At 47.8% G+C, this 25,617-nt stretch overlaps 11 protein-coding genes across 13 annotated transcripts; 7 read left to right on the top strand and 4 right to left on the bottom strand.

Annotated features, from left to right (window-relative positions):
• Positions 1–274: 274 nt before the first annotated feature.
• Positions 275–512, top strand: E1B28_003395 (uncharacterized protein; the record flags this gene model as incomplete). Its single annotated transcript, XM_043160376.1, has 2 exons — positions 275–289; positions 342–512. The coding sequence occupies 2 exons, from the start codon at positions 275–277 to the stop codon at positions 510–512; spliced, it is 186 nt and encodes a 61-aa protein (XP_043002332.1).
• Positions 513–545: 33 nt separating this feature from the next.
• On the top strand, positions 546–760 carry E1B28_003394 (uncharacterized protein; the record flags this gene model as incomplete). The annotated part of the gene is made up of 2 exons (XM_043160375.1): positions 546–551; positions 608–760. 2 exons carry the CDS (start codon positions 546–548, stop codon positions 758–760), a joined length of 159 nt encoding a protein of 52 aa, XP_043002331.1.
• Positions 761–1,447: 687 nt separating this feature from the next.
• E1B28_003393 (uncharacterized protein) lies at positions 1,448–2,335 on the top strand (the record flags this gene model as incomplete). The annotated part of the gene is made up of 2 exons (XM_043160374.1): positions 1,448–1,996; positions 2,051–2,335. Exons 1-2 carry the CDS (start codon positions 1,526–1,528, stop codon positions 2,333–2,335), a joined length of 756 nt encoding a protein of 251 aa, XP_043002330.1. The 5' UTR covers positions 1,448–1,525.
• A 3,538-nt stretch (positions 2,336–5,873) lies between these two features.
• Positions 5,874–8,615, top strand: E1B28_003392 (uncharacterized protein). 2 transcript variants are annotated; one of them, XM_043160373.1, is made up of 18 exons: positions 5,874–5,910; positions 5,972–6,112; positions 6,169–6,287; positions 6,347–6,448; positions 6,510–6,603; positions 6,665–6,699; positions 6,753–6,869; positions 6,927–7,080; positions 7,149–7,180; positions 7,241–7,334; positions 7,387–7,485; positions 7,542–7,587; positions 7,651–7,751; positions 7,818–7,941; positions 7,992–8,005; positions 8,068–8,117; positions 8,178–8,270; positions 8,337–8,615. In XM_043160373.1, exons 2-18 carry the CDS (start codon positions 6,085–6,087, stop codon positions 8,361–8,363), a joined length of 1,329 nt encoding a protein of 442 aa, XP_043002329.1. In that variant the 5' UTR covers positions 5,874–5,910; positions 5,972–6,084; the 3' UTR covers positions 8,364–8,615. The 2 variants fall into 2 exon arrangements, with proteins under 2 accessions (XP_043002329.1, XP_043002328.1); XM_043160372.1 differs by having other exon boundaries at positions 5,874–6,112.
• A 1,860-nt stretch (positions 8,616–10,475) lies between these two features.
• E1B28_003391 (uncharacterized protein) lies at positions 10,476–11,580 on the bottom strand. Its single transcript, XM_043160371.1, has 4 exons — positions 11,335–11,580; positions 11,090–11,268; positions 10,810–10,947; positions 10,476–10,747 (listed from the first exon to the last, which is right to left on the bottom strand). Exons 1-4 carry the CDS (start codon positions 11,546–11,548, stop codon positions 10,664–10,666), a joined length of 615 nt encoding a protein of 204 aa, XP_043002327.1. The 5' UTR covers positions 11,549–11,580; the 3' UTR covers positions 10,476–10,663.
• Positions 11,581–13,430, bottom strand: E1B28_003390 (uncharacterized protein). 2 transcript variants are annotated; one of them, XM_043160370.1, is made up of 9 exons: positions 13,143–13,430; positions 13,052–13,083; positions 12,941–12,998; positions 12,645–12,884; positions 12,527–12,591; positions 12,244–12,465; positions 12,024–12,188; positions 11,668–11,963; positions 11,581–11,617 (listed from the first exon to the last, which is right to left on the bottom strand). In XM_043160370.1, the coding sequence occupies exons 2-8, from the start codon at positions 13,058–13,060 to the stop codon at positions 11,775–11,777; spliced, it is 948 nt and encodes a 315-aa protein (XP_043002326.1). In that variant the 5' UTR covers positions 13,061–13,083; positions 13,143–13,430; the 3' UTR covers positions 11,581–11,617; positions 11,668–11,774. The 2 variants fall into 2 exon arrangements, with proteins under 2 accessions (XP_043002326.1, XP_043002325.1); XM_043160369.1 differs by lacking the exon at positions 11,581–11,617 and having other exon boundaries at positions 11,680–11,963; positions 12,941–12,987.
• A 427-nt stretch (positions 13,431–13,857) lies between these two features.
• E1B28_003389 (uncharacterized protein) lies at positions 13,858–14,499 on the bottom strand (the record flags this gene model as incomplete). Its single annotated transcript, XM_043160368.1, has 1 exon — positions 13,858–14,499. The coding sequence occupies one exon, from the start codon at positions 14,497–14,499 to the stop codon at positions 13,858–13,860; it is 642 nt and encodes a 213-aa protein (XP_043002324.1).
• Positions 14,500–14,700: 201 nt separating this feature from the next.
• E1B28_003388 (uncharacterized protein) lies at positions 14,701–15,448 on the bottom strand (the record flags this gene model as incomplete). Its single annotated transcript, XM_043160367.1, has 3 exons — positions 14,701–15,065; positions 15,122–15,224; positions 15,281–15,448. The coding sequence occupies 3 exons, from the start codon at positions 15,446–15,448 to the stop codon at positions 14,701–14,703; spliced, it is 636 nt and encodes a 211-aa protein (XP_043002323.1).
• Positions 15,449–16,578: 1,130 nt separating this feature from the next.
• On the top strand, positions 16,579–16,968 carry E1B28_003387 (uncharacterized protein; the record flags this gene model as incomplete). Its single annotated transcript, XM_043160366.1, has 1 exon — positions 16,579–16,968. The coding sequence occupies one exon, from the start codon at positions 16,579–16,581 to the stop codon at positions 16,966–16,968; it is 390 nt and encodes a 129-aa protein (XP_043002322.1).
• A 3,873-nt stretch (positions 16,969–20,841) lies between these two features.
• E1B28_003386 (uncharacterized protein) lies at positions 20,842–22,830 on the top strand (the record flags this gene model as incomplete). Its single annotated transcript, XM_043160365.1, has 3 exons — positions 20,842–20,946; positions 21,003–22,601; positions 22,660–22,830. 3 exons carry the CDS (start codon positions 20,842–20,844, stop codon positions 22,828–22,830), a joined length of 1,875 nt encoding a protein of 624 aa, XP_043002321.1.
• A 371-nt stretch (positions 22,831–23,201) lies between these two features.
• Positions 23,202–25,615, top strand: E1B28_003385 (uncharacterized protein). Its single transcript, XM_043160364.1, has 4 exons — positions 23,202–23,703; positions 23,754–24,109; positions 24,166–24,359; positions 24,414–25,615. The coding sequence occupies exons 2-4, from the start codon at positions 23,800–23,802 to the stop codon at positions 25,371–25,373; spliced, it is 1,464 nt and encodes a 487-aa protein (XP_043002320.1). The 5' UTR covers positions 23,202–23,703; positions 23,754–23,799; the 3' UTR covers positions 25,374–25,615.
• The last annotated feature ends 2 nt before the right edge of the window (positions 25,616–25,617 follow it).

Below are 25,617 nucleotides of genomic sequence, written 5' to 3'. Positions count from 1 at the left end.
GTGATGTAGGTTCCACCGTTCCTGTAGGGTCAGGGCCTTGCCACAAATTCATTCCTCGCTTTACCCGTCTCGGATCGCGAACAAAATCTCTTTCATATGAACTCGTTCGACGATGGAGTCATAGGCTCGCTGGTCGCAGGCTCAAGATATCATAGTACTACAGTACGGTAAACACCGTTCACAGTCTTGAGGGTGCGCCACAATTCCCTGACATGTCTTTACTGAGTCTTCATCTCGCTTCCTATGTCCTCGTGGCAATGATTGCATTTTGCGAATGGTTCGTGATCTGGTGAGTATTTTTTAAATGCTAAAGCTGTTCGTATCTCAAGGTTGTTTTCTAGCTTCTCAACTCGTTCGCTGCGATTGTTTCAGAAGGTATCGATTCTAGACGTTCGGTGGCACTGGAACGTACATCCGCTCTCCTTCTTTCTGTGATCCCAGAGATATCCGATGCTACCACCTTGGGGAGGTCACCTTCGAGATCGTTCAAATCAGAAAAACTTCGTTTATAGACGACTTTAAATGAAGCGTTTTCGTGTGACGAAATGGAAGTGAGCGCGAGTTTTCGATTTGTTCAATCTCATTCAGCCACTTATTGCCATTACAGCGTCTCCAAGTCCCCGCTGGAAGGGATATTTCGGAGGACGACCCCCGCTCCAAGCTTGATAATTTACGAGCCTCGCCGCCAAAGATGTCCGCGAACACTCGACAAGGAAGCGGTTTCACAAGCGTTGGGACGACTCGTCTGCTGATCTCTTGAGGAATACGACAATCAGTTTGATAAATTACAAGAGGGTGACGAAGTCATCTTAGATGAATATCTGGGACTAGCTTACAAGTAAACCTCCTTCTACTTGAAACACTAGGCGATAGGAGCTCGAGCCGCTTCCAGATGATGCATGATACGTATTCTGTTCCTGTCAATTCCCGGTTGACAGCAGTCTTACGTCCCCTCCCCCTTCTACAGCCTTTCAAAGGCCAATTTAACGGCTCATGAAAAGAAATGAGCTTACTTGGGCTATGGCATTACGACAGTGATTTACTCTAAGAAACCAGAGATTTACGGCACTTGGTTCGAGAGCTGCGAAGCCCACTTCAGCTGGCAGTTACCGTTTGAGCCTTGGTGGGCAAATTAAATCTTCTTTCCGAGAAACTCCTGCGGGATCTTTCACTTTTTTAAGCAGAGACCAATGACGGGCAGAACGTCTTTAGCAGAGCTCTAACAATCATCTAAATGAGTTATTGACTCAGCTGGAAATGAAATACATTGTGTTCAATCCAATACCGTTAATCCCTCCGATGCCTACTTAGTGTGTTCACCCGGACTCATGGAGGTTTCCTTGGTCAGGCCCAAGGATACAGAACGTATACTTACACTGGCAAAAGTGCCGGGTCTATGCATATGAGCCGAACCCCCGGTATCAAGCCTAACGGCCTGATAAGCGGAGATTGCCTCGCATCATCGGTGCGGTATGTCAAAATCTGTGAGCTCATCGTTGCTGCCTATCTTTATCACCTTCCTGCGATGGAAATTCAACAACGGCCATCTCTCACTAAACATCTATTGAAAACATCCAACAACTTTCCATATGACGCCGCTGTCAAACATGATTTTCTTACCGCCGCCGGAACTGGTACTCTAGACCACAAACTCCTCGCCCTCTGGCTTTCTCAAGACAAAATCTACGCAACTCAAGGTTATCCGAGGTTCATAGGATCCCTCATCGCCAACATGGCGTACAACAAGCCCCACATCGTGAACATGACCGAGGAAGACGCTTATCATTATGTCTTGAAAGTTCTCATCTTCTGCCTGGAAAACGTGGGACGGGAGATTGACTTTTTCGAGGCAACTGCCGGAAAGTGGAATCTCGACTTGACGGGATGGAAAGAAAGAATGGGCACGAGGGATTATCTAAATGAGATGGATCGAGTCGTTCAAGAATATGGTCCCGGAATCGAACATGGGTTGGTCTTTTTGTGGGCTATGGAACGAGTGAGTTTCTCTCTGCCTCGAACGTTACTAAGAAGCTGATGCTACACTCTTTAGGTCTACCTCGACGCTTGGTCATACGTGAATACCCAGCTACAGGCCAGTGGTCTTCAGCCCAGTCATAGTCCCACAATTACCGCGACGACTTCCTTTGCAGCCAATTGGAGTAACGATGAGTTTATTGGCTTTGTCGAACGATTAGCCGCAATCGTAGACTCCTTGGACATCGCTCCAGATTCACCCGCTTGGAAGGCATGTGAAAACATTTGGTCCAAAGTCGTCGAACTGGAGGTCAAGTTCTGGCCAGAAAGCGGTGAGGAGAGAACTCAGCGCACGGTCTAGGCTACGTGAGCAGAGAAGAAATCAACGCGGAGCCTTAGGGAGGTTGTACTTGTGGTGCTTTGTGTATCAACCACTGTAATAATACGCACTCAGAAGCGGCCTCGGTACTTTCACGACCAAGGAAGACCGAGATGGTAAACTCCACCCGTTCCAGACCTCGACTCGCGACCTCTCTGATCGTGCTCCGCTGGTGGTGACTCCTAGCCAGCACGATCGTGTTGCCAGAAATAAGTCTGGCTACGACGTCCAATGAAGTCTGTTGCACCTACTAATCACTGAATGTACTGGAGGTTAGCTCCTTCAACGCTTGACGGAAGACATTGGTGATGCTGACCTCGATGAAAACCCTGAGGACCTCCGAGCTACACCTTCAATAATCTTTATTAATGACATTCCGAAAGCCCACTTCGTTCACGATCGCGTAGAAGAGGAGGCAAGTCGCGAACCAAACCAAGTGCGAAGGTTAAGGAGAGCAAGGCGGCACCGGAAGATGTTGACATGGCTTGAGACAATATGTATTCCATTTTTTTTGGTCTGTCGATTCTGGTCCTGTAACTATACAGTACCGGAAGACAAAATGACGCCTTGTTAATCCTTAAACGTTTATTGAAACCTCCTGGCGACATTTGATTGTTGGTTTGAACATATGATCTGCATTCAAACCCTAAACCTTTTAGGGCACAAGAACAGGGATGAAAGGGATGGAATGTTACTTGTACCTATATTTCCCACACCTTTACACAGCGGCAAAATTTGCAAGGGCTAACCTCCCCCCTGTCTTTCGATTTGCACTATCATAACCATAGTACCAGAGTGCAATCTTCTTCAATATGCGGTATGTATCCAAAAAGCCTAGAGGCGCAATACTTCGAGTCAGAGGTCCAGGGCCAAAGAGTTGGTTCGTGAAGTTTTAACGGTTGTGACTCGTGAGCTGCCATGGCGAAACGACTCACGAGAGCAATCAGTATGTTCACTATTCAGGCCCCAGGGGGGGGGGGTCCGCAATTACAGGGCCGGCAGCGGACGAACACACTACACTTTTCTTTCAGATCGAATCAGCAGATCCCAGACTGCATAAAGAAATCAGTAGTTATTCGGTATAATAAATTTAATAAACATGTCCGACTGTCTTTATGTTTTCATTGATCCTGAAGGCTCCTGGCAACCGATGAAAATAAGACAACGTCCGAAGAACACGCACAAAACTTGATGATAAGACAGCCGTCCTCCTGGCCAATCCCGAATAGACGTTCACGCCACAATTTGTACTATATAACAAAAACCGAGTTATTCCTCTGTTACAGCGATTGCTTTTGAAACGTTGGAAGGTTGCAGGGGGTACTGATGCTTTGCCTGCTGATTTGAAGGGTCAGTGAGAAGGTTTAAGAAAACCTGTTTAGAGATCCGACTGACATGAACCCGTTTCCAGCTACATACTGTACCTATAATATCTATCCCTCTGATGCGATCGTCGGAACCCGTAAAATATCATTACCTCCCGTTGGAGAGGCAGAAAACCTGGTGAGGAGACCCGTACGGCCTTGACCTTGAAGATGCGGGGATTCGGGGGGGTTCGACCATCTGCGAGGAAGGTGTTGAACCAGTAATTGCGATGCGCGACTTTTGACAAACTTTTGCGTACTGATGTAAAACAAAAAATTATCCCGCCCAGGCGGTCTGATTGGCTGCCGTCAAACCGTCGAGGGCGTCGGGGACAAAGAGACTACGTAGTTCTCCCCGATGTATGTATATATTCCGACGATCCACGCCTAGTACGTCCCCTACGGTAAAACATCAACGTTCAACACCAGCAAGGATACGGTACCCACACGGCTTACGGAGGTTGACTGTACCGTCGACAACGATTTGGAATCCGGAGTCCCCGGACACGCCACCTTGATTGAGATGGACTACTGTAGGACCCAAATGTGAGGCGTTTATGTGGACTATACGTTACTTCGGCAAGAGTCGCCAGTCTTGAGAAGAGTACTTTGGAATCGGAGCCAACCCTAGCGAAAGTGTGCCCTGAAGGGCGGACGTTGAGCTCAAATCAAACGATGTCTAGATACGGAAGCGTCGGTGAAGTTGCCTGCTTTCGTTTGAAGAAACAGAACACATTTACCCTGATGAAAAATGTTACTTGTGCAGTGACGGGCCAGAAATGCCTTTTTTGACGAGCAGCACTGGCCTGTAAAAGGCATAAAATAAGATGTAGGGACTGGGAAGACCAGTGCTATGTATTCACCGGTAGACGAGCCAATATCCTCCATAAATGCGTAATCGGAATTCACGGACAGTGGTCCGGCGCAACAGTTTCGATACCTTCACGCAGTTCCGTCGGCAGCGATAACAATCCGTTTACTTTCTCCGTCGAGGTCTTCACTTAGGAATTCACCTAAATCGGCGGTGGACGGAATGAGCGTAGCATGAATCTAGATACCGAAAATCATTTTGAATTCTCCTTTCAACACTTGATTGATCTTTCCTAGCCCATATCAACTTTAGTCAGAAGCGAAACCGACTGTGTTTCTTTGTTCTGATCTTTTACCAATTCAGTGCCATACGAAGTTCGAGCAGAAAGAGTCATTCAATCGCAAGATTGCTCTCGCGTGACACGTATCGATCCTTTGATCAGCTCCTTTCAACGATTCATGAGCAACCTTTGTGGCTCTGGAAAACGTTGCGACAGCACTCACGAATGTGAGGATAACCGTATTGAAGAACGACTGGCATTTCTCCGTGATAGTTTTGACTGGTTCTGGTTTTTGCTGGCTCAAAGCTTCCGTTGTCGGTGGACAGAATTTTACATCTATGTGTTCTGTCATACCCCAGTATTTCGACATGTAGAAAGTCATTATCGTCACCATATACATTCTCCCTCTTGAATACTTGAGTTCGAGTACTTGAGTGTCCGATGTTGGTGTCAGGGTTGTTCAGCTCAAGTAAGTTCAGCTGCCGTCATTCGGCAGTCTAAGCACGTGTGTACGCCGCTTACGCGGAGCTTGTCAGATGAACCTGTCACATGCACATCAGGTTCGGTGAGGGTAACCACGGACACACATGTCGTCTCAGATTGTTTCTGGCTAGTTTCTGGCTTGGCTCAATTATTCAAGGTCACCCTCCGCGCCATCGGCCGCAATTCCGACAACACCTATGCGCTCAGAGGCCTGGTCTCTGTGAAATAGTCCGGTACGAGAAATGCCCAAGTCCTTGCATATGCATCTGAGAGGAACTTGCACTGATTTTCTTTTTTCAAGGCTTTATCGTTTCCCACGTTACAGGAGAGTTCTAAAAATAACCGTCCCTGGTTTCGGATTTTCAAAACGTACCTCTAGCGAGAGGAACAATCATCAGATCTGCTTTGTGGAGTCGTTGGTTCATCTCTGGAATGTTAACGTCTTGTGGGTGAAGCGCCCAGACTGAATAGACACTTCGGCCGATTCAATATGGGTCGAATCTTATTCGCTTTACGATCTGACCCCAGACTGGGGACGTTCCTCCCCCGAGATGAGCGATAATTTGACCTCCGTTCTGTTACGTCAGGGTCAGTTCGGATACTTATAAAGAGTGAACCAGTGCGTCCTACCTAAACTGTCTTCATTTCAGCCAGCACAATGTCCGAAAAATACTTTCCAGGCTCACTAGAGGAGGACGACAAGACCGAAGTTGCTCAAGAGGGCGAGCCCGCCGATTGCTGGTTCGACGAGGAGAGGAAGTTGGTGCGCAAACTAGATAGGCGTATCTTGCCTATGGCCTGTCTACTTTACCTCTTCGCCTGTAAGTCCATCCCTCACCCCCACATCCATCCTCGTGAACGCTTCAACACCCAACAGACCTCGATCGAACCAACCTTGGCAACGCAAGGTTACAGGGTCTGGAGACAGACGTTCTCGGTGGTGATGCAACTGGTCAACTATTCGACTGGGCTACCTCTGGGTTCTACTTCAGCTACGTGAGTCTTCTTGCTTGATTTTACTCTTATTGACCTCTCAAACATGTCCTATTTTCCAGATTCTCCTCCAGATTCCCGCGACAATTGTCTCAAAGTTGTTCCCCCCGCGTGTTTGGCTGGCTTCTTCAGCTATAGGCTGGGGAATCGCTTCAACTTTGATGGTAAGCCTTAACCTTTAAACCCTTCTTCATTCAAAACCGGGCTCACAGTGGTACTTTTCAGTCGGCGACTTCCAATTTTGCTGGACTGACGACCACGCGAGTTTTCCTGGGTGTCTTTGAAGCGGGCTTCGGACCAGCCATACCCGTTTATTTCTGTTTGTGCAGTTTCTACCCAGATGTACCTGCGTCCTCGATTCTGACTTGATATTCAAAAAGCTCTGTTCTACACTAAAGGTGAAATGGGACTACGGGTAAGTGAAAGTCTAGTGATTTTGCCGTTTTAGCTGATGTTGCTCTCGCCCAGATGGCGTACTGGTTCTCTTTCGCCGCTGTGGCTGGTGCCTTTGGAGGTGTCGTGGCGTTCGGCATTGGGTTGGCGCATTCTAGCGTCGCCAATTGGCGTCTGCTTTTCATTGTAGAGGTTGGTCTCGGTATTTGGGAATTCAAGTAGGAGGTCTCTGATATTCCTGGTCACTAGGGTATACCCGCAGTTGCCCTCGGAGTCGCCACCCTATTCCTTCTCCCCAATAGGCCCGAAACCACAAGTTTCTTCAGTACACGGGAGCGGGAACTCGCGCTGGCTCGAGTTAACCGAGCAACGAGTTCAGATGTTGGACAAACTATCAATAAAGGTACATGAAAAATTTCTCCGATCTCAATCTCAACCAACCGTTTCTGACGAGGGTGCCTATTTATTCAGCTCATATTGGTTTTGCTTTTCGTGATTGGAGGGTAAGCATGATTCACGAGTATATGTGTTGCGGGTGGTTGTGCTCACCGGTGATATTATAGATATATGTTGCTGGAGTCATCTACTTTGGCTTGAATGCGTCTCTGGCGTCTACGTCCGCCTTTTTACCTACCATTAATCGATCGTTCGGTTTTTGTATGTGTTGTCAATTTGCTTATTTATGCACTGTCTAAAGATACTCCCCTAGCTCCCGCCAAATCGCAACTGATGACCGTCCCGCCCTACGCTGTTGCTGCCATCGTTTTGACTTCCCTGGCGGCTCTTTCGGATCGTCTACAAAGTCGAGGTGTGTTTTCAATTTGACATGTTCTGTAAGGACTGAGATTTATGTCCCTTGATCAGGAATTTTCATGATGATCGCCACTGCAATCGGAGGAGTGGGTTACCTGTGCGTTTCTCAGATCATATTCCTCCAAATAGATGTTCCATAACAAACTCTGAACGGCACTAGGATCCTTGTTTTGGTGCCTACGAACATCTCTGTACGGTATTTCGCGACGTTTTGTATCACAAGTGGAACATATACCTCTATTGGTATTATTATCGCCTGGTGTAAGGCCTTGTTACTTTCTTCATTGTTGACTAAAAAATCTGACATTGTCCGTCTATGACTTCTAGTCGCTCATAACCTTGGATCTGAAACGAAGAAAGCCACCGGTATACCCATGTTCATGGCGATGGGCCAGTGTGGAAGTGTCCTCGGATCTCATCTGCTACCCAAAATTGAAGGACCAAGATACCTGTGAGCAAACTTACTAGTCGAGTCAACTCATTTCTGACCCTCGTTTGCAGTAAAGGATTCGCTGGTTGGTGTTTCACCCGTCGTTCTGTCCACATTTTTGTTAAACTAAGCCGGCTGCCCGTATAGTTTGCTGCGCTCTAGAATTCCTCGCGACCATCTGTTCGTTCATTCTCACCGTGAGCTTCAAGTTACCCTCAGGGTTTGTTCGTTGTAACTTACCGACGTGGTTTCCAAAGGTATCATATCGCATGGATAATGCTCGCCGTAACAAAAAGTATGGTGTTCCTCTTGCCAACACTAGGGTGGACGTCAGCGAGTTGGCCGACAAGGTAAAGTATCCGTTTACCGGTTCCTAAGACCTACTGTGCATTGAACTGACGGTATTCATTGAAAAGGCTCCCAATTTCCGCTACACTCCATGAACGAACGGATCATTCAAAGGTTTTTTTAAAACAGCTACTGGGGGGCATGGGGATATTGGATATATTGTGCATGGCGTGTAAGGCATGTAGTTTTATTATTTTTTTCCTGCCACAGCACTTTTTTGCGTATCGTATATATACGTACGAACCTTACGTACTTGAGTGTAATGTTTCAAGTCTTCTATCGTTTGAAGCTCGTCATTCGTTTTGTCCGAGAATTATATGTGTGCGTGTGTGTGTTCACCATAAGCCCGAGACTGTGTAGGCCGAAAAGAAATGGGGTTCATAACGTATCGTCAGAGACCGTCTCGATTTAAATTTAACACTTCGAGGAATGTGAGCGCACTAGTCTGTTTCGGAGGAATATAAGTAGATCAGGGTGAAGCTAGATACACCGATGAAACTACCCTTGACGAAGCGGCGAAGAGACCTGACTGTGGTTCCTCCCGAGCTGGGAAGGGCGGTAAGTCCAGACATACTAGCGACGTCAAGAGCGGCGCTGTGTGGCGTGAGCCATTCGATTTTTTGTGTTTAGCATCATCCCATGCAAATGGGAACGCCTTCTTCTTATTTCGGGGAGTATCATGGGGCTCACGAATCAAAGGGGCGCCGGTGTGTGTGGTTAACTTTTATTTTTAAGTTCAACAGTTGAGGATCATGTAGGGAACGACGTGGAGCTGCAGATTCCATGGGATTGTTCACCCCTTCGTTACTCTAGCCTGAAGATCGAGTCATACCTCCGAGTTTCATAGATATTAGATACCAAGGGTCCAGCCCGAATAAAATAGTTTGAAGGCGAGCCACGTTTTCAGAGGGATCAGATTGTGACCCAGTTCGCCCTTTTGGCAGCGGGGCTCGGAAATGTCCGTGGTCTCGACGTCAAAATCTTGCAACTGGTAGTGCGGGTTTCCTTGAATTCAAATTTCAGATGTTCGAACGATTTCATTCCAGCAAGGGACTATAGCGGGAATCACTACCGTAGTGCGGATTAACTTGAATGTAACTTACATGGTACAAGTCCACAGAACGCAATTCGGCTGTTTCCGACCCACGTGCCATAGATGTGGGTGGGAGTAGGGTCACGCGCCGACTGCTCAAGTGCGTCGACAACTCTTCGAGCTAATCTGGTTAGTCTTAGAATTATATCGTGCGCGTTCATGATAGCTCACAATGATTTTTTCCGTAGCTTCTCAACTCACTTTGAGTTGAGATAAGTTTGCAAGTCGCGAACGTCCAACTAGATTGCAACCATGTAACAAACAATTGAGCCGAGATCCTCAGCGTTCTCCCGTCTCGGCGTCCGTCGATCTTACCTCCACCAGGAAACCACTATTGGGAGTGGTAGGATGTACAACGTTGAAACAGTCTCCGGGTCGACGACGAGCTCATTTCTGATGTGAACTTCATGCGAAGTGCAAGTTTTGGACTAGGCCAACGATCTTCTTATGAATAAAGAACTGATTCCAGCTTCGCTTCCGGCGTCTTCTGTGACCCACCGCTCCGCTCTCATTCGCTCGGAGGCTCTACGCGAAGAAATCCGAGGAGAACTCGACGCAAGTAGTTTTGGGACGAAAGATCACGTTTGTCCCTGAGAATGGAACGAACGGTTTAATGAGATACCAACAAGAGATCGACTAGGTCATCCTGAAGAAGTTGAAATCTTCTTCTACTCGAGAGATTAGGTGCCACCTATCTCGCACCTTCCAGATGATGCAGAGTGTGTGCTCTTCCGTCACGTTCTGTCGATCCGGCTGACAGTTTCCGCCTTCCAGAGATCAACTCTAGGCCGGAAATGACTTTGCTTGGTGGACAGAAAACGATTGAAGAATATCCTCGTCTGCCCAGTCTCCCGTTCCCGCCCACGTTTTCGGTGTAGAACGAGCGATTTTGATCAGCCTACAAAGACCATTTTGTCTCTCAGTGTCTTGCAGGATGTTATTCGTGATTGTGTTGCGGGCATTTACACTGAACATCATGCTACCTGGAAGCCTTTTTGTGGCGTATCGAATTCGGCCTTACGTTTCGTTCTTTCTGGACTTGCGATACCATAACAGTAGTCAGTTGGGTTCGCCATCTTCATGATCAGTAAATATCTTACAAAGGAACGACTCAACTGGAGAACAGAGAGGCGGAAAAGTGAGCCACAAACGGCGAGATCTAACAGACAATGGAACCAGGCCTGTAACGACAAAATTTAAAGATCAAAAATTGCATTTGGGTCCGATGTCCAAATAGCACTATACTACTACACTGGTTGTTTCATTCTCCATGTCTTTCTTATTCACTTTTTCGCCATCAGCTCAAAGCTTGGAACCACTAGTAGCTTCTTTGAAACGCCTCTCGGCTTCGTCAAAGTTGATGACGTTCCAGATAGCGTTCAAGTACTGAGAAAGAGATATGAGTCAACCTTGACCCAACAGATTATTGAGGTAAAGTTAAATCTTACATCGGCCTTCACGTTTTTGTACTGGAGATAGAAAGCATGCTCCCAGATATCCACACCGATGACGGGAGTGTGGGTCAGAAGAGGGTCCTGGTTGGCAGTGGTGACGATCTCGAGTCGCCCCGTCTTCGGGCTCACACCCTGCAAAAACGTGCGCGGGGATATCAGATACGCAAACGACACGCGGGTAAAGGATTCGGGGTGACAGGTCAAATCAAACAATGGAATAGAATTTAAGAGAGTCTAGAATCACGACAGGAAAATAAGAACAAAAGATACTCACGAGCCATCCCCATCCGGAACCTTGAATACCAGCAGTGGTGGTGTTGAAATCCTTCTTAAAGGCGTCGAAAGAACCAAAAGTCTCCTCGATAGCTTTCTTGAGAGGGCCGTCAGACAGTTTACCACCACCATTTTTCTGAGGCGTAAGGTTCTTCCAGAACAAGGAGTGATTGATGTGTCCTTCAAGGGATTTTTTTGTGCTTAGCAACCTTATCGAAGATCATCGAGATCGATAGGTGGACTCACCTCCACCGTTGAACTTTAGAGCTGCTTGAAGAGCAATGCGCTCTTTGGGAGTGGATGCTTTGGCATAGGCTTGTTCAGCAGCGTTGAGCGCGTTGACATAGGTCTGATGATGTTTCGTGTGGTGAAGAGTCATGATCTCCTTAGAAATGTAAGGTTCGAGACCATCGTAAGGGTAATCGAGCTTAGGGAGCTCTGCGTTTGCGGTGTTGGCCATTGTGTGAAGGTGGGCGATGGGATGAGAAATTTATCTGAACTTGTGCGCCTGCAGCTTATAAAGAGATTTCTGAGGTCATCATTATTAATATCAAGCGACTCAAAGTTAAATCGTGTGACCTGTCGTCATATCGCGAAATTGCGTGCCTGACAAGTATTTCATTACGTTGGACCGACATACAGAAATCCATTCCCCACTGACCCTCTAATGATCATGAGGTTCACCTCTATTGATCCTTCTTGTCCGATTCCTTCTTTGCGTGATTACTCACGCTGAACAACAAACTGCCAGAGAAAACCATACAAGCTCCAGCAGCTAACCGTGAATTCCATCCACCAAACCATAACACACTGATGCACAGACTCATAGCTTTACGGGTGGTCAAGACGAGATTCGTCGATACAGACGACACTCGCTAGAAAGAAACCAAACGATCGGTCAAACATCTGGGAATTTGCGCAAAGGGCCAACATACAGAGGTAAGGCGATTTACGCCAGAAACGCAGACAAGTTGTGTGATCAGGTTCCCGCCCAACATTAACCACGCAACGAACGTCGATTTTTCATCTCCTGAAAGGCTGGCTAAGCCTTGCTTGACATCAGGAATGAGGAACAGGAAGATAGGAAGAGAAAGAAAATGCTAGAAAGGAATAAGCTCAACACCTGAAGAGCCACATGAATTGAAAAGTACTCACTGTGTAGAAAACTCCTTCCTTCCAACACGGTCCGTATTTTTTGTAGGTTTTCTCCTGCAAAATCCCCAAGATCCCCGTCAGCAGCAAAGATACCACGAGCATCCCAATTCCGATCGAATATCTTTTCACGTCTGCTGATGATCCCTCTATTTTCGAGTGTGAGCCGGGGGACTTTGACAACGTTGCCAATACAACTCCGACCGAGACCAATACGACGGATATCTGAGGTGAGTCAAAGCTGTGAGGAGAAGGAGGGAATAGTTCTTAGTAGCTGCGTACGCACCACTTGTAAAAGCGTGTACCGTCTCTTGAGGACCACGAAACCGAGGAGCATGGAAATAGCTAAGCCTGTTAAGGTTGAGGTCCATTCCCTCTATCAAAGAATTGGATTGTAACCGTACCAGCAGACCGGAAGACAATCATAACTGCTAAAGGAACATTGAACGCGAATGCCCAGTTGTTCAAGAGAGATCCAGTAGTCAGAACGATAACTTGAAGTGCCCATTGAGACAACGGAACTTGTCTTGGTTTCAAACGAGGTAAAATAGATCTTCTATTGTCCTGATTTCGAGGAAAGTAGAGAAAAGAAGGCAGAGATTGTGTGGTGATGAATATCATCTGCGAAAACGTAAGGGCGGAACCTTTAAGGGATCTCATTTCAAGCTGCTGACAGGTACCGAACGTCCGAACAACTCACCGATTGCAGGATTCATCATGAGCAGTTGCTCATATGTCCATACGTTCCTATCCTCGCTCTCAATTTTCGGGTTCGACGTCGCAAAGAATCTGGATCGAGTGGCTCACTCACGCGCAACATCCTCCAAGAACCATGGAAAGAATCTATTTTTGAATTACGAACGATCAGCAATTTGGAGAGAGTACGAATGGAACTAGCTCACTGAAGAATAGTCGATTAAAACGGAAGCTGCATCTGAAAACTTGTGTGCTTGCTTGGTAACTTTTCTCCGTCTTCCATCTCGAGTTGCCGATTTTGTTACTTTCCGAGAGTTCATCGTATATAGATGTGCAAATTGTCAAAAGTGATTGTTTAGACCTGAATAGAGGAGCTTCTATATGGCAAAGAGTGACATGACAAGAATACTTAATATGAGATCGTGGAAGTGGGTCAAGAGCGATTCCGTGGGATAGTGGGCCGGGACACGTCAATCTGAATCTCGCGAGAAGAGTTACACGGACGTCTGTCAAGTCTAATTATCCTTGTATATATACATAACTAACAATCATTACAACGATACAAAAAGAGACGTAGTCTTAGTGGGTATTATAGTCCATCATCAGATCCATGATAAATATGATGAATTAAACGAACATGAGGACGGCACTAGAATGCCTTCAAATCACCGCACAGGATATCATAGGGATTGAGATTGAAAGGTGCCGGTGGAATCCCACCTGACAGCGAAGTGGGTGGGGCGCTCGGCATCTGGTGCGAGAAAACGGCCCCGCTCAGTCGAGCGTGGGCGATAAAGCTCTGGACGGGATGAAGTGGATAGCGGTGGTCCGTCGCCGAAGTGGTGACATCGGGAAGAGTCCTAGAACCATCTCGAGGAACATGTCCATCTCCTGGCACGCCTTCCGTCTTTAGCTCTGGCTCTACACCCGATTATTACCGTTCCCAATGCCTTTGACATTCACCCATCGTTCTCTACCAGTGTCAATAAGAACCTCGGTTGCTTCACTGCAATCGCCCAAAATCCGAAATACAGTTAATGTGATCGTCGTTGGATAGCAACTATTATCCTTCACTCTTGCAACCAGAGTATGGGACTTGAGCCGTTCAGCACTCTCTTCACGCCGATTGACGTCGAGTGTGTTCGTCCGTCCCACATCGCCGAGACCGTCAGCAGTGGAGTGGCGAAGTACCGAGCGTAACGAAACTTCATCGCTCGTTCTAGATAAGATGGGACATTTTTGCGGCTGTACTGAGCGTTTTTCGGACTCAGGCGTCTTGTGATCATGTACATGTGCCACGGGTGATGATATGGATGTTTGGTCGGGAAGTGAGACTTTTGAAATTGAATGGGAGACGCAGCGTTTGGTAATAGTGTTGATCGTATGAGTTGAGTCGTGAGGTGAAGAGGGAGGTGAATATAGAAGGCCTCCTGTGAATGGTATAGAAGGGAGTACGTAGATGGGGGAAGGAGGTGAAGATGCCGGTGAGGCTTCTCTTGCTCGTGTGGTAGAGCGTAGTGTATTGACGGAAATGGGATGGCGGAGCCTAGATGAGGGGGGCATTGAGAATGAGAATTGTGGGCTGGTGATGGTAAGGCTTTGGATAACAGATATAATATACCCAGTCTCCCTTCATCACGGGATTCTGATGTGCTAAGGATCCAAAGATGGCCGACGTTTCACATTTCATCGCGAAAAATTCATCAGCTAATGGCTGAGTTGACAGGCGTTCAACGTTTTCAACCTTCAGCGTCAGCCTCGGGACTATGATTCGTCTGCATCATCCTCATCATGTCCTCGTTTACGCTTTGCGTTTTTCCTTCCCGACCGTCTCATAGGTCTTGGTGCATTAGGATCCTCGGTCTCTCCTGCCTCACCCTCCCCATCTAGCTCCTTTGTGCGGTCTTTCCGGCTTTTCCTCGGCGTTCGCGCTTTTTTGCTTCCTTCGCCAGTCCCAGCGGCTTTCGAAACCTTTGACGTCGTATTCTCATCGTTTCCACGATCGGCATCAACTCCGACAGCAGCTCCCTCTGAAGCGACTTTGGATCGTAGTTGGACCTCTTTGAAATGGAGACGTTGAGACGTCGAACCAATATAGACTAAGTGACGTTTAGACCGGTCTTGTTCATCTGTGTAAAATGATTAATGGATGCAGAACCCAATTTCAGATTGTGATGGGCTATACCTTTCTTCTCCGTGAAAAGTAGTTCACTCCCAATTAACATGTCATGTTGTCCTTTGAGTATGGTCCCCGAGAGCTGCATGAAAGGTGTGGGTGTGTCGAGTCCCTATCATACGCCTCAATCAATCAATCAATCGGAAACATAAAGGAGTGGTTTCCTACGATGAGCCTCATGTGTTCGCTACTGGATATGAGAGAAGGTTCAGCACCTTCCAGTGCAACAGTCACATACTCGACTTCTCCTTCTTCATATTCGTCATCAGGTCCAAATTCTTGGACATGTTTATACCCCGGGCATAACGAAGTTGAGGGAAATGTGGTTGGCGACATGAAACATCAAAGAAGCTGTAGCATGGTTGAGTCACATTGTGGTCACAGCCGTTCAACGTTCAACAGCTCTCGATCTCAAGTACAACTAGTACTCTAGATCTCACTGATTGGCGCCTGCACAACAGGATCTTACGTCCTCGATACGATAGTATTTTCAACTTCCTCTTGCATCATAACAACCTGGACGGGGGGAAAGGTCGTTGAAGAAATTCCTGCACAAAATGATCCTGTCACGCTGTCTGATTCGCCGAAGTGGTGTTTGTGCTGAAGGACAAACTGCATGACTTTCTCCCTTTTTGCGCGAGAATCCAAGCTGACGTTGTTGTGGTTAGCATATATATGGTATATTTTAATGGATGCGGTCTAAGTACGAGTTGGAGAATCTTTGGTAAGTTTTTTGCTTGAAACAATTATGCATTATACATAATTGAATTTTTTCGTAGCCACGAATCTCCAAAAAAAGGAGAAAACGAGGGACGCACTACTAGTGGGCCCAGACTAGGTTGTCTCCGCTCATTTTGGTACAGTATGTGCCGGCCCCATACCCGTCTATTTTGTCATAAGCCCTAGGTGCTCCTCGGCCCTCAATGGAGTTGAGATGTAAGGACACCTCGTGCATGATTGCGGTGCCCAAACCTCCGCAAGTCAAACTCGCGCAGTCCATCAGAACCGGCGCATCACATCGATCGAGGCAAGCTATTTCACAGACTGAGAACCAGAATGTTCCCTGCACAATCTCCCAGCCTCGAACCCTGAATCTATGAAGTGTTCTCGATGGGCAGCATTCACGCTGGCGGATACAGTTTGTGTTTGTTTCAGGAATATGGGCGACCGATGAGAGTCTATGTTTCTGACGCCAGATCATACCCGAGGTCAACTTGAAGGGCCTAGTAAAAGTGAGGCTCGCCCATACCTACAAGTGCCACCTTCAAGCTTCAAGGCTCGAAGTCCTTGGGGAGACAGCTTGTAAGCACGATTATGTCCTTCACTCCATTCTGCGACTCTAAAATCCACAACAATAGATGTCAGAAACGAGACCATCGATACCAAACATACTTGCCGATGATGGTGTGTTATATTAGATGCCTCAGTCGCGCGAGGGATTTCAGAATCCCTCTCTGGAACTTTGAATGTATCGGATATATAAGCATAAACGGGCGGAGAGATACGACCTTCGCGATTACAATTGTTTCTTTTACTCGTGGACCATCTTGACAATCGTTGCAAGGCGCCTATTGGACATCGAGTCCCCATACATCGCTAAAGACGAGCTGATGGACCGCTTGCAGCGCAAGGGGCACCTACCCGCCCTTGCAGAGTCCATCGTAGACTCAGCGGTGCACACACTTCGAGACTCAGTTCTAGCAGCTGTCGGCGTCTTTAGAGAGCAGGAACAAAGACGAGGGGAAGCATATCAGAGAAGGCCGGATGAGTATCATCGCCCGAGCTTCAGCTCTCGATCTCATAATTGCGCTACCCTTTCGCATTCAGCTGTCACGTCGGAATTTAGATGGAGATGATGTTACCGCGTGTTGGTCATCCATCACAAGCCTCAGACAGCAACGTGTTCATTTTCGCCTCCCACATACCAACTGGCTCTATTCCAGCTCTCGATGTCGCTACCGCCTACGAGTCAATCAACCACCAATCATATGTTCAATGGAACGCAGTGTTCCACGATAAATGGCGGAGAGTTCAATAACGTGGGCCGTGACCTTGTTCGCAATTTCCATGCTACTAGTACGGTCGCCAATCGTGAGTCGAGATAATAGACAACCATCCAATCCGGACTGAGGTCGTTACAGCACATAAAACTCTATGGGATGCAGTCGCCGGTGTCAGAGCTTCCTACAATGCCGATTTGCAGTTTGATCGCGGCAGTTGTCTTCCCGGAACCCGAGAAGCAGTTCTACGAGATATTGAAGAATGGAACACTTCTGGAAGCCCCATATGCTGGCTTTCGGGAACTGTGGGTGTAGGAAAGTCGGCCATCGCGCTGACAGTTGCGCAATCATGCGCCAAAAACAATTGGCTTGCGGCCTCTTTCTTCTTCTTCAGATCCGACCCCAAGCGCAACAACCCGTCCTTCCTCATGTTGACAATTGCGCACGCTCTTGTTACCACGATACCATGGCTACGCCCTATCATCCATGGCAAGATCGCCAGTGATCCCACGATCCTGGAAGCTAAATTGGAAGATCAATTCACGAAGCTCATTGTCTCACCGTTACTGGAAAAGAGCTGGTGGAGAGGCGTGCAAGAACAACTATTGCCTCAGTGGGTTCAGAAAGATCCCAATCTTGTCGTTATTGATGGCCTGGACGAGTGCAATGACAGTGATGCCCAATTGCGCCTTATCTCCATACTCACATCTGCCTATCAACATTTCCCTCATTTCCCTCTCCGACTTTTGATATGTAGCCGTCCTGAACCATGGATTCGAGAGGCCTTCGATCTCCCAAGCAATCGTATCCTCACTAGGCGCATAGAGCTGGATGATTCTTATGTGCCGAACAAAGATATCGAACGGTACTTTCGCGTCGAACTCACCAGCGTTCGCACAAACCCCAAATACTTCCAGCTCGAGTTTCCGAACCCATGGCCTTCCGATGCTGAAATTCAGCATTTGGTTCGGAAGGCTTCAGGCCAATTCAATTATGCGACGGCTGCGATGAAAGTTGTGAAAGCGGAATATTCACACCCTATCGCGCAACTTCACTTAATCCTCGATAGTCCATATAACCGAATCTCTCTGAAATCCCCATTCCCCGAGCTCGACAACCTTTATTATATAATAATTTCAGTCATTCCTAAACGAGACAAGCTTGTCTCTATCCTTAGTGCAATTCTTCTACTGCCAGAGAAACTGAAAAACCCAGAGTTCATTGACCTATTACTTGGGTTCTCACCGGGAGAAGTAGGCCTTTTGTTGCGAGCAATGCATTCAGTGCTCGACATTCGCGGCCCAAAGGATGAGATTAAGGTTTACCACACTTCCTTCACCGATTACCTCTGCAACGAGTCTCGATCTGCCGAGTTCTACATTAATGAGCTTGAACAACGCGATTTCCTTGCTTGTCGATGGCTCACAGCTCTTGGTGAACTCTGCAAGCCTCAGGGGAAGAGGTATGGAGACTCGCACTAGTGATTGAATACCACCTCTTATATCTGGTTTACAGCTTCGATTACCTGCTTGTCGAAACCTTACTCCGGAAGGGGGGCGACTTTTTCTCCTCCGTGAAACAGCCTAGCGAGCAGTTGCTAGATAACCTTCGCTCTCTCGATCTTCTCAGCCTCCTTGTTGCGACCGGTGTCTATCTGCCTTCACAAGCTGGATCACGGGGGCTCCGTGCGTCATGGAGTCGATGGACCTTATTATTCGATTTCTTTCGAGCCGTCACTTCCTGGTTGGATCGAGAGGTATGTTTATTAGTGTTGAAAGGCTTTACTCCTATTGATTTGTGTTAATAGGGCAATGGTGTGGACCCGGAAATCACTAGAAACATTGTATACGTCCAAGATCGTATCCAGGTGGACCCTTCACTGGATGAAGAAACCCGGGAGACCTTGAAAGCTGGATAATTTTTAATGTCACCGAGTGTTGGTGGAGATGTCCAGTGGCAGACGATGTTGATGCCTCAGTGGCAAAGTTACTCGGTAGTGCGCAGAATACTGAGTCCTCCTCAGGTCCTCTTTCATTACCAGTAGTTGGGCCTACTACTAGTACTCCAGGCACCGGCATCGATATTCAATCTGTTTGCTTGCGGACTGTGAAGCGCTTGTGTTATGATCTGAAAACCTCAATGGCGAGACATCAAAATACGGGACCTGGCAAACGCTTGCAGATGTTGGAAATGGAGGGCACTATTTACAATCTACTGGAGTCGACGTTGCTGGATTTCTGCGTACCCCAACCTGAACTTTTCTCTTCGCTCCATACAATATCCGAGGCAGTGAAGAGGTATACAGAAATTAATGGAAGAGAGCTTTGGCTACCGGTGCAACGTCAGGATAAGCTACTTTCAATGTGCGAGGTGCTTGCCTTCTCTCTAAAGCTTTCTGTCGTCAGTCCCCACTCATGAACACATCTAGTCCTTCCCGGATGGCTATGCTGATGAATGTACAGACCTCCTTAAAAACCAAACTTTCCCCTGTTTTCGTGTGTACAACTAAAGTGTAATCTTGTTGTAGTTCAGATTGATAAGTCACGGTTTCGATCGTTTCTCGTCTGAACACAACTAATTGGCAGAAACTTCAACCTAAACTTCACGAACTCCTCCATTAGCAGCTGGTCTATGATCGGAATAGGTAGTAGAATGCACATTGAACATGTGCCATATTGAATACTCCACCTAACTTCTGTGGAGGCCATTGCCGAACTCCTGCAGTGACCGGCGTTGGGCTGGAAGACGTGAGATGGAGAAGGTGAGAGAGACGGCCCAAAAGCCCAAAGATCCAAAGACGAAATACTAAGATACCATTGCATTGATGGCCTTCACGATTGCAGCCCCGAATTCTCAATCTTATTTCATCGGTCAGTCACCAAGGTAGAGCCCCATCACCGCGGAAGCCTGAAAATTGTTAATCAGATTCAACAATGGCTACCTAACCTTTACACAAAATCTCTAACTAGGCGATGGCGGTGGCCCGGTTGTTGAGTTGCAGCCCATCCTTGAATTGGGGAGAGTTGCAATCGTAGCCGTATTGAGTCCTACAATTGCCATGGCCGAAAATGTTCAACCCCGATGAATTGTCGGTGGACACCTAGGTAGGGGGGACTGATTCGTGTGAATTCCGATAAGTCCGACGCGTTCGGACAAACGCTGATCTTCTAGCCTCATAACCGCCCAAATGAGATTACGTTTTATGTCACGGAGTCCTGGCCTGCTGACTGTTTAAAAAAATGTATTGAGTGAAATCTGCCAGAAAAGAAGAGAAACAAGATGCACTGAGCTTGTAGACAGTCCGAGCGAACCAACTGCCGCTTTCATAGGTGACCCATACCCTGGGGAAATCCAACCGTGAACTTCGCGCCGACTTTAATCAGTTCATACTGCGACGAGGTGTACAGATCTGTCAAATCGGTTACCTCTTGTGTCCGGGGTCTCTATACTGTGCCATCTCACTTTATCACATAATACGCCAGTGATGCGAATTGTGTCGCTCCGGCACTCCATACATTCACGCTGGCAGACCAATGAGAGTCTATATTTCTGACGCCAGATCATACCCGAGGTCAACTTGAACGGCCTAATAAAAGTGAGGCTCGTCCTTACCTACAAGTGCCACCCTTCGAGTTTCAAGGTTTGCAGTCCTTGGGGAGCCAGCTTGTAAGCACCGTGATGATTATGTCCTTCGCTTCATTCTGCGACTCTGAAAATTCATTCCAATAGATGTCAGAAACGAGACCATCGATACCGAACATACTTGCCGATGATGGTGTGTTGGATGCCTCAGTCGCGCGAGGGATCTCAGAACCCCTCTCTGGAACGTTGAATGTGAGCCTGTACTCTATCCCCTTAACATCTATTCAACACCCTTGGATGGTCCGCAGAATCTGGAGGAGAAGGTGTTCGACCTCGGCTCCTGGGGTAACGATCCCCTCCAATCGGACGTCTACCGTTGGTACGAGAGCCTTCGTGCGCGCAATGGTTCCCCCGATGGCAAGGATCCTACAAAAATAGAAAAATTACAGGTCTGGAGTCTCAACAGGTATTCGAAAAGGCTTACCCACCGTTTCGTCTTGCTGCACATGGCTGATGGAAAAGCTGTACACCAATTGGACAGGCGCGCCACGGACCAGGCCAATCCCTCGTTGTTCTCCGGTTTATCCAGCGGTACGCCAGGAGTGAGGTTTACAGACGAGATGAGGGTCAATCTCAAGGTCAATCTCAATAAGCTGGCGAGGAAGAGTCACCTCGAGGTCGAGATCCAGCTTGGGGGCAAAATCGATTTGCTCGTCGTACTGTTGTCGTGTTATCGGATATCTAAGCATAAACGGGCGAAGAGATACGACCTTCGCGATTACAATTGTTTCTTTTACTCGTGGACAATCTTGACAATCGTTGCAAGGCGCCTATTGGACATCGAGTCCCCATTCATCGCTAAAGACGAGCTGATGGACCGCTTGCAGCGCAAGGAGCACCTACCCGCCCTTGCAGAGTCCATCGTAGACTCAGCGGTGCACACACTTCGAGACTCGGTTCTAGCAGCTGTCAGCGTCTTTAGAGAGCAGGAACAAAGACACACCGACGAGGGGAAGCGTATCGGAGAAGGGTTGACTATCATCACTCGAATGGTTTGGCAGCTACCGGATGGGATCCTCAAGCCGTTCGCCAAGCTGGTACTCAACTCCAAACTCCCGTCGAATCTACGGGATACGTTGCTTAAACAGATAAAGAAGGCGTTCGCCGAAAAGGCGCATGACGTGTACAAGCAAGTCCTCGACCATATCGACATCCCTCAGGCTGCACGCGATCGGTTGTGGGTAGACGATGGCGTCAAGCAAATTATTCGGTGTGAAGTCGAGAAAGCACTGATTGAGCAGCTGTGGCCGGCAGTTGTCGACGCTATCAACGTTGGATATGGGCAGGATGTCCACTCGGCGAGAGATATAGCACAAAATGTCATTGCTACAAAGCGCTGGTGGCAGCTTGCTGAGGCTAGAACTGTTCAGTTTTGGGCTGTTCAGGCTGCCGCTTTACACGGAGGTTTGAAGGAGTTAGGGATTACTACACCACGAGAGCAGGTGGATAGAATTAAGGCGGAAGCTCGGTCGGAAGCTCCAGATGATCCTTCCGAACAATTGAAGCTACTGAATGAAGGGATGTTTGATTTGGCTTGGAATAGTGCTCGAGACGGCGCCCTGTGCTTTGCTCAAGACGCTGTTCGGGCCACTGAATCTACGCTGCATCCGAAACACCACAAGTCCAGGGAAATCATGTGGGGGACAATATGGGGATTGTGGGACAAGTGTTGGGAGGAGGCTTGTAAACGTGCAAAGACCCTCGTCCTAAACGCACTTGGTATCGTCGTGCAGGCTATCCTCAACGCCAGTGTCAAGATTGTACTTGATGAGCTCAGCGTCGGAAAAAACCAGCCCACTGTACGTGTTCGTCGGCCCAAGAGAGTTTTCGATATCGAGTTGAGCGCGGTAGGTCTTCAATCTGACTATTTCTTGCCAATGGTGCTGACAAACATCTGGGTTCAAGTCAATTTGGGATGAGGAGCCTTCCATGACAGGTCTAGCACTGCAGCAATACATACAAGTGTTGATGAAGAGGGGGAAACTAGGCCGTCCTGATATTTTGCAGGGCACCATGGCTGAGATATGGAAGGAACTCGCGGCCGCCGACTTTGATTTTGGCAAGATTGTGCGGTGAGGGTAGTCAACTTCGTACGCAACAAAGAACATAGGTAAAGCGCACGATATGTATAAGTATTATGTCTTTGTTGAGGTTCATGCTCATTCTTACAGCACTTTGAATATATGATGACAGTTGTCGGGGGGAAAAAATGAACAAGACAGTACTTACCTATTCGGCCTTTGTCCGGCCTGACACCCGTTTATCGATGAGACCAGTATAGCCGCTCACGAACTTCATTCCCTGCTCTCCACCGTCACACATCAGTAGGGAAGAGGTGAAAAACAAGTCGCGTGTTGGTGACGCGTGTGACCTTCCCGTTATGGTATGTCAGTCTTAGTCCGCTGGCACTGGCAACCGTGGACGTAGATCGTCAATCGATCGTATTTCTTTTTCTACTGTATCATTCCATTTCTGCTGTCTGTTTGTACTTACGTGCCATGCTCTACATGTCACTTTTGCCTATGTCCCACTCCACGACATGTAGCAACCTTCACCACAGAACCAATTCAGATTGCAGACAACATCCTCCGAGTCAAGAGTCTTTCGCTGCTATGTTTACCTCCAAGATGCGGACAGCTGCGCTCTAGACGGACAGGTTCGATGCGACACCGTCAAATGCAAGAAACCTAATATCATTTGCGTAGTACACGTGTTTTTCATCCTCAACAGGCGTGCTCTTCCAGATGTATTCATGGAAGCCCCTCTCTCCATATACACTCGATCACCGGCGTTTAATAACTGGGATATGGATCGATGGCTGGCGAGAAGAAGTCGGACTCTCGGTGTTCTAGCCTGTCGTCTTCAGTGCCATTCAGCTCCACCCCTCATGATCAGATCTGCGGCATAGAGCAGAAATAGTCAGGCATTGGGTACGATTGTTTGCAATAGGTGAGCGCAGCTCAACACTGCCGTCGTTTGGTACTTAAGCTGAAGCTTAGCTTCGACATCAGACCTAAGCTAAACGACAGACCCCGTCGGAGAGAAATGTCTTTAATACTTCTTCTTTCTCACATCGCTTCCCGACAACCCGATACCTCAGCTTCAGAACCCTCAATATGCGATGATACTCGTACCACAGCAGAAATCATTTGGACCTGCCTATCCGTGATCTTTCTCTGCGCCTGGACGTCCGTTCACCCCAATGTCCCAAACCTATGCCGCTCGCAACACTGGGCTCTCGTGTTCTGGGATGAGGCAAAGATCACATTCGTCGCTCTCATTGCTCCGGAGCTTATGGTTCTCTGGTCGATTCGTCAATGGTTGGCTGCTCGGAAAATGGCGAAAGGTTACAGAGGTATGATGCCGGCGCGATAGCATTTAAACCTCACGCTGAGTTCAATTTGATTCCAGTGTACGGTTGGACGAAAACACATGCATTCTTCGCTCTCATGGGGGGATTCGCATTTTACGACGCCAACGGAAAGTTCCTCTATCACCTGTGGGACCCTCGATTTTCTCAGCACTTCGACCGTGACCGTAATGGAGAAGGCAGGCAGAAAGGGAAGCTCGACGAATTGAGCGTTTCCTCCCAAACCGAGACATCTGTCAGTGCCATTTCACTGACTAGTATTATTCTCCCTGATTGATAATCCTTCCAGTGCTTGCTCGAATGTTGTGCGGCCAACAGTCTGATAAACATAACCGAGGAGGATATCTCGAAACTCAGTTCCATGGATACCATTGGCAAGCTTGCCACGATCATCCAAACACTGTCCTTTATTGCCAGTTGCATAGCGCGAGGGGTTAAAGGGCTTGCTATCACAGAGTTGGAATTTCTTGCTCTTGGTTCTGCGGCTCTCAACCTCGTGAGCTACTCTTTCTGGTGGAATAAACCTTACCGAGTCCGATTTCCTGTTCACGTTCAAGTTGCCGACAAATTTATACCTCGCCCTCAGGCGGAACCAGCTCAGCAGGCGGGATCAACCTACAGCTTGATCACACGTCCTATCATCACCCTCAAAGCATGGATCCTGGAAGTATCCGATGCATTCGCGTGCAGGATCGAGAAGGATTACTGTGATCCATCCAGTCATGAACCAGTATCGCTGTGCTTCTGCCTAACGCTACCACTACTGGCTGTTACAAGGCTGTTCACCTACGCCTTCAACGGTGACGCAGCTGAGGCCCCGCAACCGGAATGCGGAAACATTTTCTCAGCCAGCACCTTCGAGGAGGCCAGATCACCACTCACCTACGCTCTAACCTACTCCAGTGCTGTTTTACTCGGCGTCTTCCACTGTATCCCCATCATGCTCAATTACCGCGACTTTTCCGGCCATATTAAGGACCACCATCTTTGGACCGTTTTCGCACTAATAATGACCAGTCTGCCGTTGGTAGTTGGATTCGTGCATGTGTTCAATATTCTCAGGGCGACTGACCGGCGGACAGAAGGCTCCATCCCTATGAAGGGGTTCCTCGTTCTTATGTTCGTTCTGTCCTATTCGACAACACGTATTGCGTTGATGATACTGGCGGCTAAGCAATTGGTAGATCTCCCGCCCTCCGCGTTGCAGAAAGCCGAGTGGACAGACCTGATTCCTCACTTGGACATCTGAACGGGAGGTCCAGGATATTTTGAGCTACTACCTTGGATCTGGAGCACCAGTTTCCTTTTCCTTAGGACGTGATAAGGACCCCAGAGTCCACGTCTTTGACCTGATAACCCATCCCTGGTTTCGGCGAGTGTATGATATCTATTTTCATATCTGTAGATTGTTTGTCATATGCATCCTTACTTTCCTCTACATCCATGTTATAGGTCCTGCTGCTGATACTTAATTGATGCTGTTAACGCCAGTC

This window comes from Marasmius oreades, chromosome 11 (genome assembly GCF_018924745.1).
Source record: "Marasmius oreades isolate 03SP1 chromosome 11, whole genome shotgun sequence".
Taxonomy (NCBI): domain Eukaryota; kingdom Fungi; phylum Basidiomycota; class Agaricomycetes; order Agaricales; family Marasmiaceae; genus Marasmius; species Marasmius oreades.
The sequence above is the reverse complement of the archived record's forward strand: the minus strand, read 5'-3'. Positions and strand labels throughout refer to the sequence as shown.